The sequence below is a fragment of the Crocodylus porosus genome, unplaced genomic scaffold, assembly GCF_001723895.1.
Source record: "Crocodylus porosus isolate Cpor-Errol unplaced genomic scaffold, CroPor_comp1, whole genome shotgun sequence".
NCBI classification, from domain to species: Eukaryota; Metazoa; Chordata; order Crocodylia; family Crocodylidae; genus Crocodylus; species Crocodylus porosus.
The window spans coordinates 201410077-201429321 of NW_017728886.1; the positions used below are offsets into that span (position 1 = coordinate 201410077).

A 19245-nucleotide genomic window follows, 5' to 3' on the forward strand; every position below is an offset into this window, starting at 1 on the left:
CATAAAACGTATGAAACTAATAGTAGTTTGGTCTTGCTAGATCATAATACTGTAGCAGTGTGTGGAAAAGCTTACTGATGTATTTCTCGTGTGGCAATTTAAAAGCAGTTTCTGAATTGCATCTAAAAACAAGTCCTGTACTATTAAAAGTAATGATAATATGAATCAGTGATTATTTACCAACTTAATATTGTCTGATGTTGCAGAAAGTTTTCTGAAGCTAATAAGAAATATCCTCCAGACTACCAAATGCCTTATAGCATGCTGCCTCAGATGACAGTTTTATGAATTGCTCTGCAGAAGAATACAGGGATTTATTCCTGTTTTACAGTGCTAGCCTTTTTGCAAGTGACTGAAGGAAATATAGAAAGAACCAAGATACAGTTTATTCTGGAATGAATATCGTTTAATAAGCTTCTTGTGTAGAGAGAACAATAAATACATAAAGGCAAGACATATTTGCTGTATTTCTTCACATATGTTCATAATATAGCAGGATGCCAACTGGTAGATTTTTTAGAAATAGTTTAACAATTAATTAATTGATTAATTAATTAATTAATTAATTAACTAGGTTACAGCACTGTAAGGGAAACTGGAAAGCGTACACATTAGCAGGAGACAAATATTGTGACCAAAAATGTTTTCTTGCTATCAATTTAATGACGCACACATTCCAGGTGGACCCATGAGGAAAGAACTGCAGTACAGGCCAAAGTGCTTAGCTTCGTGCAGTAACTGTTGGAGGTTGTTCTGACTGTAACTGCTTCCCGAGATACTCCCTGCAAGAGACATAATAAACAAAAATCAAATTGTGAAAGGTTCCCCCATGGAGGGAGCCTTAAGCATGGTAAAAATAAAAAATAAAAAAAAAAAAAAGCAGCAGCAATGCCTTTATATTTAAGTCCTTTCAGATAAAGGGCCATAGCCATTGATTTTCAGATGCCCAACTTTAGATGCTTTGAAATGACTCCTGAGCATCAAAAATATCCTGATTACCTGCTCTCTGAAAACAAAAGCTCCCTTCTGAAACATCCAGAAAGTCACCAACATATCTGAAAAATCTTCTGAATCCTCATGAATCCATGACTACAATAAAATTTTGCTTGTTGCTGATCACAAATATGGTTGAGACATTTGAGAGATTTTGCGCTTCGCAGTGCATAACTCCTAGTAATGTGCAGACAGATGGTATACACCGTTTAGCTGGCAAAGCCTCATTTGTTTAAACTCTGATCCAGGGCTGTTCTTGTCCAAATCACAAGCTCTCTCAATCCACTTAGATCTGACACAAATAATCTTGGTGTGTATGTAGAATAAATGGCCTAGAGAAAGATGTGCTTTAATAGCATTTATTTTTGCAGCAGTCCAGCCTAAACTTGGAGCAAAGTTAGACATGGTTTTTGTATTCCTAAAGTGAAATAGCTTTGAGGAGTCCATCCTTCCCACAAATGCTGCAATGTACTTTTCAGATTCACTTGCAAAGTAACAACTGAAGTTTCACTGACATGCGTTGGAAAGAAGCAATTCAAACGTGTGACACCACATAGATTTATAAAGGGACACCAAAGGTCTAATCAAAAAAGGTGCTGAGTGCGATATTCTACTGGATTCAATGGGAGGTTCAAGGAGCTCAGCCCTTGATAGAAGCCATGTACAAATGTTCTGGAAAAATTCTCCCAGGTTCGTTCTCCTGGTAGAGAAAAACTTACCCACAGCCTCCTGCACAGATATTAAAACACTGAGGCCCTGAAGAATGGAGAGCTCACAGTTGTGAAACTGCAAAGCCCTGTCCACACCTCAGCATGCTCTGCAGACTTCCTTTATCTGCCTGGTGACAAATGGCAACAGTTCAGAACTCAGCCCTGACTGGCTGACCAAGACCGCCCATTGTCAAGCCTACACTTCCCTGCAGCACGATGTGAAGACTGTGTAGGGGTGCATGCTGCTCCCTACTGAAGCAGTCCAGCGAGCAATACGCTGTCTCTACAGAGGCAGGGAATGCCGAGAACTAGATTCTCTTCTAAGAGAAGCCACAGCTTGTACATACACACCTGCTGTTCCAGAGCTTCTCCTGGAAGTGATTTAACCTGGATTGTTCCCAGGTTATTTTTGTCCTGGAGGGTCCGTTTTTACTCTGAGAAAAAGCCTGAATATCTGTATTCTTGTGGTATCTCTTGGGAGAGCAGCAACCTCCCTAGGAGAAACTGAATGTCTGTACGGAGCCAAAAAAAGACCTGAAAAAGGGAGGTGGGGAAAATGGGATTTCTAAAAGTCAGCCTTTTTGCTATGGAACGGAAACATTTTCTATTCTTTTAGTTCCCCATGTGAAGTTGGATGAAAGTGTTATAAAGCAAAGGAAATGTTTTCTACCTTATGGAACATTTACCACTATGTTTTTATTTTCATATTTGCATTTTGATGACAGAAGCACAAGCATCTATAGTAGTTGAACAAGAGCCTCTAAAATTGCAGTGAAGCAGCTTCAAGAAACACTATAAACAAAGCTGGTCTGACAGGATTCAGATTGCAATCTTGCCAACCATATTTCAAAACGTTACCTATAGTCCATTTTTATTACACATCTCTCATTGTCTAGCATTACAAATGCTTCAAAAAAAAAACACACAGTTCTCAAAAATTCTCAAGACCTAAGTAAGAGACTTTTCTTTTGGCTGGACATTCTGGCTAACCCAAAGCATGAAAAACTTTCCATAGCTATCCTACAGTCCAGATGTCCTAGCAAAGGCAGAATCTCCAGAAGGAATACCAAAGATCATCTACCAAGTCCTATGCAATGAGAACAATTCAGTTCCAATTTGGCACCTTACTATAAAAGACAATAGGTAAATTTGCTTTAAATTTGTTATAGTATATAAAGCTCAGTACCAATGCCATGTTCCACTCAACTGAATATTTCCTCCAAACTAGTCTTAAAAATTAAATGGGTCAGATACCCATTTAATATAGTTTTATGGCTTGAACAAGCTAGCATACAAAATATTACAGCACAAGGGTTTTTAACTGCTATAAAGAGCACTTAGGGCAGTTTGCGTTAAGGAAAATTAGCTAGACCCCTGGCAACTGCAGGAGTCAGATATCAAATGCTTCTGGGGATTACAACTACTGCAGTGCATGAGCTACACTGAGTAGACATCTTCTCCCTTCTGAGAAAAGAAGCTTCAGTGATAACCAAAGATGGAATTAGCCAAAGTCTTATAATACTTCTGAGTTGTGCTGCAGAGAATGAGTAGTGAATGCTCAAGTCTTCACATGCTTCCTTTGTTTTAAAAAAAACCACCAACAAGAAAAAATAGATTTTTCCTTAGGTCATTGATGTATGCATGCATGCAAGCAACAGTTCTGGGGAATAGAAAGTGTATGCTCCCGGGAAAGAGAAGAGATGGCTCATAGCTGTGGCAATACTGTTCCCATTGCTTCAAAAGGTAAGTTTTATGTAATAAGAATTACTCCCACTTTTAGAAATCACAGTGAATAATTAAATATGAAATCAACAAAAATCTGTCTTCTGTTAGTTTTAATATATATTTTTTTCTAAAAAAACCCAAAAAAACACAAAACAAAAAAACACACCTTCAAAGCAGTAATAGCCAAGAGCTCTCTCCACCTGCCTTGCACCATCTTAGGCACATGGTCACATCTCAGTAACCAGAGATCCAGAGCAGTGCCTTTCCATTTAAACATCTCGTAAGGCAGCATCTTGCTCAAATTATATTTAGCAGCTTTGTTCCTTGGATGCCATAGGGAATTCTTCCCTCCACTCTGACAATCAAGGGGTTTGTTGTTGTTTTTCTTCTTCCTCTTCAGTCAGCAAAGACCAATTATGAGAAGCAACTGCCCCTGGAGAACAGAACCACTGATGCTTCTCTGATGGCATTTTGCAGACTGGAAGGAGCAGTACCAAAGGTTAATAGTAATGCTAGGTTAAATTGCTTAAAAATTGGTGTGGTTAAAAATCCACTCTTGATATGAAAGTTCCACATGATGGCCTTCATTGTTACTAAGAGGAGAGATTAAATTAATAAGTTATTCTTGAAAGCATTACGTATTTAGTCAGTTTTCCTCCCACACTCTCCTAGGTTATGGAAGCCACTTTTTAGACATCTCCTTGTTCTCACTCTGTTAATTATAAAGGTATACTAAAGGACAACATGATTTGAGTAGACTTTTTATATGATGACACTTCATGTTAGGAGATAAATAGCACTGTAAAATTTATGACTATTTTCACATATACAGCCAGTGACTATGGTTGTTTCACTAACTTCTACTTTTTATTAGAGATAAAATTAGACTAAGAGGTCCTTTGCTTCAAGAGCAAACTGTCTCAGATTATTTAGTACTACTCTTTCAAATAAACATTTAAAGTGCTGTTTGTTCTACATAATAAATGCTATACTGATGAAGAAATTATTCAACACACTGCACTGTTACAAGTTTTATTTTGGGGGGGAATAAATAACAGTCTAAAGTAATCAGAGATGAGAAAATCATTTTACAAAACATTTTATTTGAATGAACATTTGATTTGAATAGAGGCTGCAATTAGACAACAACATATGTTTTATCATGGGAGCTAGAAACTCCTGAACTGTTATATCAGCCTTGACCTTAGGCTAATATATTGTCCCCTGTTTTAAACACCCCCCACAAGATACCAGAACAAATTCTCCCTTATAGGGATGTAAGCATTAGTCAACACTTGGCACAGGAGAAGTGTTTGGCCAAAGAGACCAGGAGACTACCAATATAGGAAGAAAAATTCAATCTGTAATGCTGATCATCAGAAGATGGCACAGGTGAAAGCATCTTTAAGAATCATTTCTGTATATAACATGAAAAGAAAGCAGTGTAAAGCAAAAAGTTTACAAAGACTTTACATACAGAATTGGCTTGGGGGCCAGGAGGTGGGAGTTGGGGAAGGAAACACTAAATGGGAAAAGGTGGTAGTCTGCACTGTTGGCAACGCAACAGATTTCCAGACAAACAAATTTCTTTCCTCTTCACTAGGGTTAGGCATTGTTCCATACGCTAGTACCATCAGGTCTGAGACCTGAGCTAGTGGGATTAATAGGTTCTGGTCATTTGAAATAGTCACACAATGATTTCATCAAGTCTTCCAAGTAGTTCTCATGCACTGCTGTGGTTATGAGGAAAAAAAAAAAAGTCACGTAAGTCTCATCCTGGAACAGTAGATTAAGTTCCTTCTTCCCATATTTGTGGGGACTATGCTCCAATAAAGTCTCTAGAGAGCCGGGTAAATAAGCTCCAGGTGGAAGCAAGCAGGTTGTGCAACATCAGGGCTGTCGAGCAGGAGACAGACAAGTTGAACAGCAAGGCTTTGCAGCAAAAGAATAAAGGACAAGTTGATGGAGCGGGAGGACCTGAATGGAGCCGATTAGAAGCTAGCTGCTTCAGCTCCAGGTCGTGTGCCGCAAAGGAAACTTCTATGGTTCAGCTGTGCAACAGGTATGAAACCCTTGCACCACTGATGGAAGGACTGGAATCACTTGCTCCAGAGGAGGAAAGGAGGCATGCTCTTGTCCAGAAGAGGAAACATAAGGTGGTGTTAGTGGGCGACTTGCTCCCGAGAAGGATGGAGGGTGCCATGTGCCAGGTGGATCCCTTTGCACTGGTCTGCTGCCTTCTGGAAGCCCATATCCAGAATGTGACAGAGAAGAACACCAAACTCATATGGCCCTCCAACCACTACCCCATGCTGCTTATCCATGTAGGCATGAATAACATGGCCAGGAACAACCCTGGAAAATGTCACGAGTGACTACTGGGCTCTGGGGGCTGGGCTCAAGAGGTTTGGGGTGCAGGTGGTTTTCTCTTCTGTCCTCCCAGTCAGAGGTCAGGGCCCTTGGGGGGACAGTTGTATTGAGGAGGCCAACTGGAGGCTCTGGAGATGGTGCCATAGCAAGGGTTGGGGATTTTATCATCACGCAACACTGTTCCAGGATAGAAGCTTGTTGGGAAGAGATGGTATCCACCTCATACCAAGAGGGAAGAAACCACTGGAGAGGGCTTTAAAACTAGCTGCACTGGGGGAGGGGTTTGCAGTCAAGAATGCAAGCTGGGGGACAGCAAAGAAGGAAGGACGCAGAGAGGGTGGTCAGGGAGGCATCGAGAGATGAAACGGTGTCAAGGCAGCAGGGAACTGGGGGTTACCAATGTGGGACTTAAGCATCTATACACAAACTTACGAATATGGGGAATAAACAGGAAGAACTGGCACTCCTGCTAACAAATAGGGACTATGATCTCATCAGAATAATGGAGACCTGGTGGGACACCACGCGCAACTGGGCTGTATGCACAAAGGGCTACAGGCGGCACAGAAGGGATCAGATAAAGAAGGGTGGAGGAGTAGCTCTTCATGTAAAGGAGCAGTATGCCTCCTCAGACACCCAAATGGGTTCAAGAGAAATCAAGATCCTGTGGGTCAAGATACTGGGGGGTGAGGGGGGAAAAACAAGGTGAAGGGGACTTGATGGTAGACTACCACACCAGGAGGAAAAGCTGGATCTGGAATATTCCAGAGAACTGATGGAGGCTGCATATTCAAGGGACATGGTCATCACGGTGACCTCAGTTACCCTAACATCTGGGAGGACCATTTGGCCAGATCTGACTGGTCATGTAGGTTTCTGACCTGCATGGAAGTACTTTATTTAGTACAGGAGGTGAATGGGCCGACCGGGGGAAAGCATGGTTGGATTTGGTTCTAGCCAAAGGGGATGACCTGGTGGGAGATCCGAGGGCTGAGGGTAATCTGGGAGACAGTGATCATGACATGACAGAATTCACTGTTGTAGGGCAGGGAAGTCAGCCAGTAGGGCAGAGGCACTGGACTGCAGGAAGGTTGACTTCAATGAGCTTAGGAAAATAGTAGGAGAGAGCCTATGGGAAGAGGAACTGGAGGGGAAGGGAGTTCAGGAAGGGTGGTCATTCCTCAAAAGAGTGATCCTCAGAGCACAGAAAAGGTCCATTCCTGTAAGCAGGAAAGGTGGTAGAGGCCAGGAAACCCTCTTGGGTTACCAGAGGAATCCAGGAGTGCTTAAAAAGAAAAAGGAGGCTTATGGACAGTGGAAATGAGGGATAGTCACCAAGAAGGAATACACAAGAATAGCCCATATTTGTAGACAGAAGATAAGGAAAGCAAGAGTAGCAACCGAAATCAAGGACAATAAGAAATCCTTCTTTAGGTATATAGGGAACAGGAGGAAGAGCAACGGAAGTGTGGAGGAGCCCTTGCAGAATGGGACAGTATAGCTGGTAACAAATGGTCAGGAGAGTCCATTTGTGAGAAACTGGTAGAAAACATGATGTTGAAGAATAGCCAACATGGTTTCTTTGTGGGCAGGTCATGTCTGACCAACCTCATCTCCTTCTATGATCAAGTAACAAACCACTTAGATGTGGGAGATGTGGTTGAGGTCATATACTTGGATTTTAAAAGGGCCTTTGATATGGTCTCCCATGACATCCTTATAAAAAAAACTGGGGGATTGAGGGCTGGCAGAGTCCACAGTTAGGTGGGTTGGGTAGTGGCTAAGAGGTCAAACCCGGAGTGTGTTAGTGGATGGGTCTGGATCATCTTGGCAGGAGGTAGCCAGTGGTGACATGCAGGGTTCAGTTCTTAGTCCACTGCTGTTCAACATCTTTAGCAACCATTTAGACTAGGATGTGGAAAGCATGCTGACCATGTCTGCAGACAATATTAAGTTATGGGGAAAAGCTAGGGAATAGGATGCAGAGCCAAGTAGACGTGGACAAGCTGGAAAGGTGGGCAGAGTGGAACCGGATGCAGTTCAATAAGTATAAATGCAGAGTGCTTCATCTGGGGAGAAACCACCAGCAACATGAATATAGGTTAGCAGGAGATGTCCTGGCCAGCACCATGGCTGAAAGGGACCTTGGGGTTATAGTTATGAACATGAGCCACCAGTGTGATGCTGTAGTCAGAGCTAACAGCATACTGGGATGCATTATGAGCAGGGCTAAGGAAGCGATACTTCCTCTCTGCTTGGTAAGACCCCAGCTGGAGTACTGTGTCCAGTTCTGGGTGCCAAACTAGAGACAGGTTCAGAGAAGGACCACAAAAATGATTATGGGCCTTCGAGGGCAAGCCTTACAAGGAAAGACTACGGGAAGTTAAGATTCTGAAAAGTCAAAGGAATAGACAGTAATGAGTTTAACAGGATCCATCTGGGAAGTTGTACCCTAAAAATCAGAATCCAGAACCAAAATTCTCATGACCACTCCAGTCAGGTTTGCCTACACTTTAAAAGAACAAAACACATTTAAGTGCAGCGGTGCTGAAGTTATGAGTTGGGATCTTTTCCCCTCCTCTGCATTTCAACTCTTACCTCCAGTGTATTGCCTTTAAGAAAACCTGGCCTTCAACCTGTCAGCAAGCTGTACAAACTACAGAATATTAAGAAACTATTGGGAGGCCCCTCCAAAAAGGTAAGTACACAGAATAAACTAACAAGAAACACATTTTAAAAGTCTATTAGTGTCTCTAATTCATAGAATGTAGTCTGCCTTATAAATCTAACCTTTCTTGCTTGTGACCATAAAACTGATTTGCTTGCAGCAATAAAACCGATGTTCTTATTTTAAGTGCCATAGAATATCACTTATAAGATCTGTGAATCAGAGGATTGTGGCATCAACAACCTAACTACACAGAATTGTCTACAGAAAGTTGAAAGGCAATGGTACATTTCTGGGTAAACCCCTGGAATATTCTGAATTACAAGTAATTAACTGCAGTACAGAAAAGATACGAATAGAAGAATAGAGGAGTCAATGAAGTAGGGAAGAAGAAAGTATTTGGTCTCAGAAATCAAGCTGGAGCTACATCAGTGTCTTAGACACTTTGACTGGCTACTAAAACATAACAAATGCTACAGTCAGCACATCTACACGAGACATTTACTGCACACTTGATTAATTAACTTCACAGTAAATGTCTTTGCACCTAACATGCACCTGCCAGCCCGGGACAGCTCTGACCCAATTCAGTATGCCATGGAGGGACTGGCTGGAGCACAGGGTGCTTCAGTGTGGGGGCTAGCCAGCAGGCAGCACCCACGCTTAAGCACCCTTGTACCTCAGCCAGCACCTCTGCAGCACAGAGAGCCTCCTCAGAGCAGCCCTGGGCTGGCAGGCTGATGACCCCCTGCCCCCGGGATCCCTTGCCAACCCAAGCTATTCCAATGGGGCTTTACCTGCTGCACAAACTCCAGAGCAATAAGCTTCACAGTTGATTCATGTGCATTTATTGCATGTATAGACAGGACCAGTATATACACCTTACCACAAGCACTACTATGCACCATAAAAATCAGCAGCAAAATGTAAAACAGCTCTTGTGAAACTAGTATACCTGGGGGCAGGGAGGGGTTGGGAAGGGGGGGAACAATGGGTCTAGTGGTTAAAGATAAATCTTCCATTTGGGAGAGACTAGTTCAACTCCCTGCTCTACCATGGTCTCACTTCACAACCCTATGCACGTCACCTAGGTCATATTAAAAACAAAACAAAAAAAGGAAGCAGACGCCTAAAATCAAGCTTAAGCAGACTGCAGGCACTCAAGTCCAAAACTGCCATCCAAAAGATGTCCCCACTAAGTACGCACTCTGGTGTTCAAGTGTCTTCTGATTCTAACTGCCTCCCCCTTTTTGATCTGAAAGTTCCCTGGCACCCATCTGACAAACTGCAGAAGTTTGCATGCGCAACGTTTAAGTCCTATAAGAGTCCCAATCTGTGGACACACTCCAAGCATAGCTCATCTTTACCAATGGCATAAAACACAGCAGTCACACTTTAATTAATGATTAACAAAGGATGAGCACTTCCAGCATCTCCATCTCCCTGCAGCCATGTCTTAAACACCAAGGTGGTGTGTTCATTTCATTCAAAGAGGCTTTATAGGTGTTACTCTCAGGAGTGGGCTATTGACTCTGGATCCTACATGTACAAGAGATAGGCTGGGAGTTGAGATTACACTTGTACTTTGCATTGGTTAGCTCTAGGCAGCTATCCATTCAGCTCCAGATCTTGAAAAGCTAGCTTCTGGGGGGGCTATGTACTGTACAAGGAGTACAGGTGACTAATTATGGAGTCTGCATTCCACACATGACACAGAGGTGTGCCACTCCTACTTTATATCTGGCTCTGAACCACTGTATGCTTCATTCCCTAACTAACCTCTTGGGCTTATTCCAAAATCTTTAAAGATTATGAAGCACTTACATACTATACTAGCAGGCATAGGATAAACCGCAAAGATGAAAGGAGCTATGAATCTCTGCAACAGGAACAAAATTACAATAGACTCAACACATTTTCTAAATGACAGCAACCATGAAAGAAACCAGCCTGAGCTGTAAGAAAAGAACAAATTGTTAGACTTCAAAAGGTAAAAAAATGCTACAAGTGCCTACTAGGAAAAACAAATACAAATTAAATTAAATTAAAATTAAAAAAGAAAAAATTAAATTAGCACATTTTATGCACAGAAAAAGTAAAAAAAAAAAAAAGATAGCAGGCTGAGAAAAATCATATGCATGAGTGAGCACAGGAAGGCCAGAACTTTGTCAAAAATGATTCCTGACCAAAGATCCTCAAAAAATTAAAATTAGGATCCATCTTTAGGTTGAACTCTGCATCATTACACAGGGAAACTACAGATTAATACCAACTGAATCAAACAGTAACTCAATGCAAAGATTAAAATCCTTATCATGAACATGAAAATTCTTGGATTTAACATTCAGCTTTGCCTTTTACCATACCATAATGCCAGCTACTTGACAATGTGAGATCTCTCTCTTTTCATCTATCGTTTCCCTACATGGAGACATTGTCCAATTCTTCAACAAACAGATATCTTTTAAACTTATAGCTCCCTAGGGTAATATAGCTATTCAGACAACAACAAAAAATCCATTGATCTGCTATTAATTGGGGAAAAAAAAGTAATAAAAATCACAGAATCATATTTTCTGTAGTGGGGGGCCCAAAACTGGACACAGTATTCCAGATGTAGCCTCACCAGCGTCAAAGAGGGGAATATGCTCTTACTAATGCAGCTCAGTATACTGCTAGCCATCTTCATGAGCACACACTGTTGGGAGACTCCACTTTGAATACAATTCTAAGTAAATCTTTCATGGTGAGCTCCAAGTTATGACTAGCAATAACCCTATGTCTGCTTAGCAACAGCAGCAACATTGTTGCAAGTCATTTTAATTCCTTGTCTATGGCATGCTCTTATGATGACATTTATAGCGTAAAATAATTTCAAATTTATCATCCAAATTGGTTCATATCTTCTTATTAATTTATATTTAGTGTGGGGTTTAATTTTACTTTTTTTAAAAAGCACACCAAAAAATCATTTTCTTAGGGTCCCTCTACATACCCAGGGAAAGGTGCAATGGGATCTAATGCATTATCCACACAATTGTGCCTCCTGCCCACAGACAGCCTTAGGGAAAATGGCACCCTGTGTGAATCTGTATTTTGGTGCTCCCCCTGGCTCCTTCCCTACCCCTCCCCAAAGTCAGCAGAGCTGCTGAAAGCAAGGGCAGTGGTAGAGTCTACCAGGAAGGCAGTCACCCACACTTCCTGGCCTGGCCTGGCTCCTCCTAAGCAGCGGCAGGGCTTGCAGCAGAGGCAGCCTTCTTCCTGCTGACCCCCTCCTCCCACCCGATGAGGCTCACAGCAGCAGCAGTGTTCTTCCCACTGCCAGCCCCACACCTCACAGGATTCACAGGGGAGGCAGCACTGGGAACACTGCCACCACTACAAGCCCTGTCAGCTACACAGCTGGGGCACAAGGGATCACATCTGGCCACATTCAATTAGTGGCAGGATAAGAACAAGCTATAAAGTTATTAAACATTTTACATGGGATAACTTTGTAGTTTTTGCTTGTTTTATCATGCCATTAATTGTTTGAACGTGTAGCTGGGTCACAATTTAAGGTATGATTGCCTGGTAAATCACACCTTAAGTCTAATCTGTAGATGGGGCCTTAGAATGCTGAACAGAAAGCAAAAATTCTTTTGACATCTGAAAACTTTACATTTATATAGCATAATTCAGAAAGGTTTAAATAGATTATGGCTGACTGAATTTTAATCAGATTTCTTATCAAGGAAAGTTTTAAAAAAAAAGTGTCACTTATCAGAAGTGAAGCCTCATCAGGAAAAAAAATCCTACTATGGTATCTGCAACTGAACAACTTTTCCTATTGTGCATGAAGCTTAAAGAAAAGTTGTTAGCTTGAATAAAAAGTGAACTCAACAAGATGTGGAATAACCATTTTGCAAATGAGGATTACGAATAAATTCTCCAGTACTATGAAAATAAGTTATAACAAGATGTCTAGGTTTTACAAGAGGAAGCATGTTCATGTACTGTGAAATTCTGTGGGAATGTATGCAGAATACCAATTCCAGGCCCCCAAAAACTGAATACAGTCTTGCAAGTGGAGAATAAAGTGCATTTAACAAGGTAGAGATTCAACCGTGGCAGATCAAGAGTCCTTGTAAACAATTGTTTTTTTGTTTTATTTGCCATTCTGTCTAGATGCATCAACTATGATGTTTAAAACATTTGAAGAGAGAGCTATCTATCTTCTTGAACATTTCAATCATTTAACCTGCTTGTTAACTGGGTATTTTTTATGAAGTGGAATTACTGAAAAATGCTAGTACTTGGAGGTGTACAGATACATTGGTTCAATATCAGATCAGCACTGATATAAAGAAAATTGATTGTATAGGGAAAAGAAAAAAAAAAAAAATCAGCCTGATGTGGCCAATAACTTGACTGATAAATGCCTGTTCATGTGCCCGAAGTCGGGGGGGGAGAGGAGGGGGAAGACAGATCAAGGCCTCCACAGGAAGGAAAGAAGGGGGGCTGGGGCAGGCGCTACCCAGCCAGGGTGGGGCAAGTGTGGAACAAAGCCGTGGCTCATGCAGGGGGCGTAGGGGGGATATCTGCATCAGCCCCTAAAATCTCTATCAATGCACCTACTACTAGTATTCATGATGAAAATAAGCAGCTTACTAAATCAATAGTTTAATAATAATACAACCCACATAAGTAGTTTATTTCAACACCATTTACTTGATTTAAGCCTAAATGTAGTACTAGTAAACAAGTGAGTTGTTCACTATCATAAACAAATGCAAGCCATCAGGACTGTGGAGTTCTTAATGGCTGGCTAACTATCCTAAGATTTTGCACCTCCTATTTCAAAAAGGAAGTCCAATGCAGAAAAAAATCTTAAAGACAGATGAGATTTGGCAAACAAAATCCATTCAGGAGGGAGAAGAAAAAAAAAAAAAATGTAGCAATTTGATCTTAGCCAAGAGGACAAAGAAGCAATTGGCATTAAGCCCACAAAACAACAGCTTGCAACACAGCGTAGGGGTTGTCAATATTTCTAGAAAGAGCTAGAAATTTAAGAAAAGGAAGCAGAAAAATAAAATTTTGCCTGAATGTGCATTTTGGAGTTTCAAATTAATATTGATACTGTACTTCAGGCTAGCTTCCTCGACTCCCATCACTTAACAGGCTTTCAGTTTGATTTGCATTCTTTCTTTCTGCTGTGGAGCTGCTTTTACCTACTGATTGAGTTGTGTGCTGACAATTTACTTCAAGATGCACTGTAGGTCAAAGCCCACACAAGAAATGTTTTTTTCAGGTTATCTGCCAAACAAAAAATGTAGGATTACATAGCCTAGAGAAATGTACAGCACAAAGAAAACTAAGGGAGCCTTTTTTACATTTTACAGTGATGAGGGAACTTTTCCCATTTCCCGTATCCATTAGAAACTTAAGTAGACAATAAAAGCACCCAGAGGGCAGCTGTGCTTTCAGTACCCTAACCCTCATGAGCACAAATTATCTTTTGCAAATCTTAGAAAATTAATGCTGCTTCAAATTGTTACATCCCTTTTCAGAGTCAAAAGGCCAGAGCTGAGCTGAAGAGATGGAGACACGAAGGGTGCCCGTGAAAGAGCACCTTTGCAATGGCAGATTCCCAGGAATTGCACCCGTCTTCAACCCCTGCAGCCTTTTTGGATCTTCCCAAACAAGTCCTGTTTATTGTGAAAGACAGCAGAGAATATATGTTGACTCTACAGCAAGTTTGCTCTCTCAGGCACACCTGAACAACAGGCTAGCATTTGAGCTGTACTTGGGTTAACATATTTCATTATGGATGACCGATGATGTGAATAAGGTATATATTCAAAACCTAAACATCTAAAAATCAAGTCTTTACTCAATTCAAGGAACAAAACAAATGGCAATACCTCAATATATCCATTAGTGTAGTCTGCATATAGTTCCTGTACCTTAAATATACATAGACATTGCTTAATCTGCATCTGCCAACACAAATGAACAGTTTTACCTGTTCCCTGAATCATCATCTGTAAAGTGCTGCTCTGATTTTTTTCTATACCGCTCGCACAAAGACACTGGCAATTGGCATTAGATTCTAGCTGCTAGTCTCTGCCCTTGTGGTTGGAAAGAATGGTGACATTACTGGCACAGAAATATGAACAGAAAGGTGGTCTCTAGAATACAGTAAAAGGAACAAAGTGAAGGGACAGCATGGCAAAAGGGAATGTTCTGTGCTGTACTATTCCCCACCTCCCAAAGATAGTTCTTCATCTCAAATACTGTCCACGCAGGCACTCTCTCATTTGAAATCACATTTACCATGTATTAAATAATACCAATTAGAACTCTAAAGAAAAACCAGACTATTTGTCTCCTCATTGCATAAACCATTTAAAATACAAATCCAACTATTTAAAAATACAATTCAGCTGAAGTGACAGCCTACTGCCAATTTTTTTCCATACGTTTTACCTTCATGGAGAAAACGTGGCAGCTTGATTTTCAGCTTTAAAACATTTCCTTCTTCATCTCACTTCTAAATAATAGCATTTCCAAGTTCGGTTAATCTCTAAATCTCAGTAATCTATTTTCCAGCAAATGGCTTTTGGTCACCAGAAGATCTCACAAAGAACAAAAAGGGGATCTTGCCCACATTCAGCTTTCTTCAGCCACTTGGTAATTTAGGAATTACATTTGAGTACACTATGAAACTCCTACTTTACAAAAGATGGGCTAGTATATTTTATAATGTATGACTGATAACAGGAATGAGGTATACATTTAAAACTTAAATTCTAAAAAAAATCGAGTCTTCAAGATGCGTCTTTTCCATCACTACACTAGCTGCAAATCTCACATAGTTTAACAGAATGGCCAACTTCCAATTAAACAGTGCATAACATAGCAATGTTGACTAATAATTAATTATGAAGTGGAATGAAAGCATAAAAATACACATGCACACAAAACAAACTCAGAGGTAATTTGTTCTACATCTGCATACACGTAGGAAAAAAATATATTAAATGTTCCTCTACTCAAGTCCTTCTAAACCACAGAGAATATTTCTTCCAATTTGTACAGCCAAATTTATAATCCCCTTGTAGGAAAGGATCATAGCATGTGATAAACCATTTGGAGAAGAGGGATCACTGTGTATAACATGCCTGAGGGCTAAAATCTGTAACAAAAGGGGAAATTTCTTTGTACTGTAGAATTCTTGATCTTTTGATACCCACATTATTAGCTGTCGCTAGAGCAATGCACAGTTCACTTGAAAATCTTTTGCTAGCATCTCTGTACATAGTTACAAACCGTCTCCACTTGCATACTATTAACATGATCTTTTTTTTAAATATACCTATGTTTGATCACAGACGCTTCCAATGCACTGTACTCAAAACACCAGTAGATTAAGCTGCATGTTTAAATTCAAAGTCATAAAGGGTATTTGTTTGTTTCACACTACCCCTCTTCTATTATTCTACTGAACCATGACACCCAAGCTTCTATTTTTATTACACTCTCATTACAAATGGTTTTGGCAATCTGTTTCAATATGCAGGTTTTTGTAAATAGCTAGTAAATACAACAGTTATTCAGGTACACTTCAATCACGTTTATTTAGATGCATCGTCTCTATAATAATCTAAATCTGGTTTTAAGGATTCTTCACATACATAATTTTAATGGTATTTACTGAAGTGAAAAGGCTCTTAGTTTTCACAATAAATAAAATAGTGAGTTACAACAAAAGAGATGCAATCTGGAAGAAATAGAGAATTAGAGAGAGGCAGTTCTCCAGTTGTTTCAGCCACAGAAGGTTCCCAGCACTTGATAACAAGGCCTCAAAATCCTTGGCAACGAGCCAAACAGCACAGTATCATTCTTTTTAATGCTTCTCAGATGCTATTTCTTAAATTACTGAAAAAGCTTTTGAATAAAACTCCAAAGAAAATTAATCCGGCTGTCAACCCTGACTAGTCAAGGACCACAGAACTGATAATGGAACCCACCCTTCCAAATTGGCAGGGCAAGGCAGAAGCGTATTACTAGAATTTAAGAATTTAAAAAGGAAAAAAAAAAGTTGCATGCACACACACGTGCAAATACCGACCTGTTTCAAGGACAGGTATCTATATTGTGACATCTAAGTCCTTTTCTCATGGTAAGTACTCTTATGCAAAATCTTGAATTAAAAAAACCTTACTTTAAAGAATTCTTCCATCTTTCTGACAGATTGTCAGTGTGGGTCTGTTTATGAATAGTTAATACTGCAATTTATTTTTTGAGAGCACAAGCATGAACACAGGCAACACCACTTTGAAAGAAAAACTAAATATGTGCACTCAGCAAAAACCACTACTCAAATTTGGGTCTGTCAGCTTCCACAGCATAACTGTTAACACCACAGCTACATTCAGAGAAGTGAATTTTTTTAATTCATTCTAGTTGATGGATGCTTTGAAGCCAGCAGTTTGTGCAAGCATTAGTTATGGTGTGTCAGTTGTAAAAAGCTATTAATGTGGCATTCTAGGGTTCCAGCATAATTGAGTGATTTGCATTCTATCTTTTGAAAATCAAATTGCTCAATTCAGTTGTCACAAAAACAAGATGTGGAAAAAACCCAAATATCGTTTTGTTTATAGACTACATACAACCTCATTATAAATAAAACACCCCCACTTTTGAAAATCCCCACCGAGCAGGAACGTGAGTTCTTATGCTATGAATTGAATAAATCCTATTATACTAAATACCCCATTTTAATGAAGTCTCAAGACCATGAGTGCCCTTTATAAGAAAGCTATACAGTATACAGTGCCATTTTGTATAATTTTAAAAATACCGGGGTCAATATAAAAATCGCCCTCATTACTACACTAAAGTGTATCTGTAAATATCTATCTATCTATCTATATCCAGAATATGCTCTCTCTCGAAAAATAAAATATTCTGGATTCTCTATACAGTCTCATAAAATATGAGAACTATTAACATATTAGTCCATTGTCTGAAGGAAATTTTCACGTACCAGTTGTGAACCATCAACTTCTGCACAGCCAATAGTGCATTATAGCGAACCTGTTGGTCTTCATGATGCATGTGGTTCATTACTAGCTGTTTACCACCAAGTTGCTCTATCACTCTGAAAGACAGAAAAAGGGGGGATATCTTAGAATATTTTGCAATTACTTAAGGTCTCCAGTTGGCTCTCTCATAAGCCTGTGTACTTAATGCCACAGGTTTTAAAAAGTAAGTTTCTCAATTACGCACGCGCGCACACACACTTCTGCACAGCCTATAGTGCATTATAGCAAACCTGTTGGTTGTCACGATGCATGTGGCTCATTACTAGCTCAAAACGAATGTGTGCACATACACATGCACTGAAGATTCACTGCTGAGAAACCAGCAAGGACTTTTGAGGCAGAATACATGGCTGGATATAAATGTAGTCATCATTGCTTCAGCCTACCTCAATCTTTACTCTCAACAATTATCAACTACTCCCAAAATAAGGAAGTACAGACTACTCAGCACATTCTCACGCTAAGGCTGTGCTTTGCTAACTCTCCCTGTTCAGGCTTAATGCTGTTGCCATCAGAAGGGAGGTGGACAACTCCTCCTGCTTTCCAAAGAGGGAGTATGGGGAGAATCTTAGACTCCTCAAAAATTTTTGAGGCTCATTCCCACACACCTTTGCCATGCTGCTCTTAAAAATTCCACCAGGGATTTTATTCTCAGATAGCAGAAAACTGTCACTCATCTTATCTTTGCCCCAGGCCCAGCCAAATCAATGAAGTGGAGCAGACCTATCTTGCTGCTGACCTTGTAAATTTTTAACCGTTCATGAAACAGTCATGCCAAAACCAGTGGTTCTGAACCTTTATAGATTTGAGGTACCTCTCCATAAGGTTTTTTAATATTTGACAGCACCCCAGTTGAGAACCACTTTTGCACGGCCTCATCTTACCTCAGTGCTCCTCAACCACAGTTGTGCTGCCACTGCTATGGCAAGATGTGCCTTTGCAAGATAAACTATTTGGCTGGTGACTACCACCTATCCCCACTTCAGAAGAGACACTTTAAATCTTTTAGCACAATTATACACTTGTGAGAATGACAATCAGTGCAACTATTCATGTGAACTTCCATTACTTCAAAACATCGATTATGGTACTGAGAACCTGATGACTTTGGTACAAGTATTTTTCTGTTGTTGAAGGCATTAACCAATGCCTTCATACTAAATAAAATACCAAATGTTAAATAGCAAGTTAGGTAGTCTTATATGCTGTTGGATTTTTTTTTTTTTTTTTTAAATACAACCTTCAGTAAAATAACTCTCTCTAGTGGTTTTATTCCTGCTACATAAAGATAGAAAGCCAAAGTCATTGGCAGCCTTGGCAACTGTAGAAATAAATTTGAGAAGGATGGTCCAAATACTTTAAAACATTAGCGTTTCTCATTTTGACTTTCCTTCCTCTGGAACACTATCAAGCCACGTTCCGTGGAACACTGGGGTTCCATGACACAGCATCAGGGGCTCCACAAAGAGACTGGGGGTAATGGCATGTTCAGTCAGCTGGCTCCATGTCATCTCACAGGGCCCATGGAGCCAAGAGTTTCTACTGCAATAGAGTTTACATAAAAGTGTTCAGTGAGTTTAGCAACTTGGAAAGCCACTGCAGGCTAACATTCTAAGGGATAGCCAGCACGGGTTTGTTGCGGGTAGGTCTTGTTTGACCAATCTCATTTCCTTCTATGACCAGGTGACCT

At 40.2% G+C, this 19245-nt stretch overlaps 1 protein-coding gene across 1 annotated transcript in view; it reads right to left on the reverse strand.

Moving 5' to 3' along the window:
• Nucleotides 1-379: 379 nt before the first annotated feature.
• ATP6V1H (ATPase H+ transporting V1 subunit H) overlaps nt 380-19245 on the reverse strand; it is a 72674-nt gene continuing 53808 nt past the window's right edge. The window contains exons 13-14 of the mRNA XM_019548064.1: nt 17498-17611; nt 380-782 (exon numbers count right to left, since the gene is read on the reverse strand). Coding sequence (XP_019403609.1) covers nt 722-782; nt 17498-17611 — 175 coding nt within the window. The 3' untranslated portion in view covers nt 380-721. The remainder of the gene's footprint in view (nt 783-17497; nt 17612-19245) is intronic.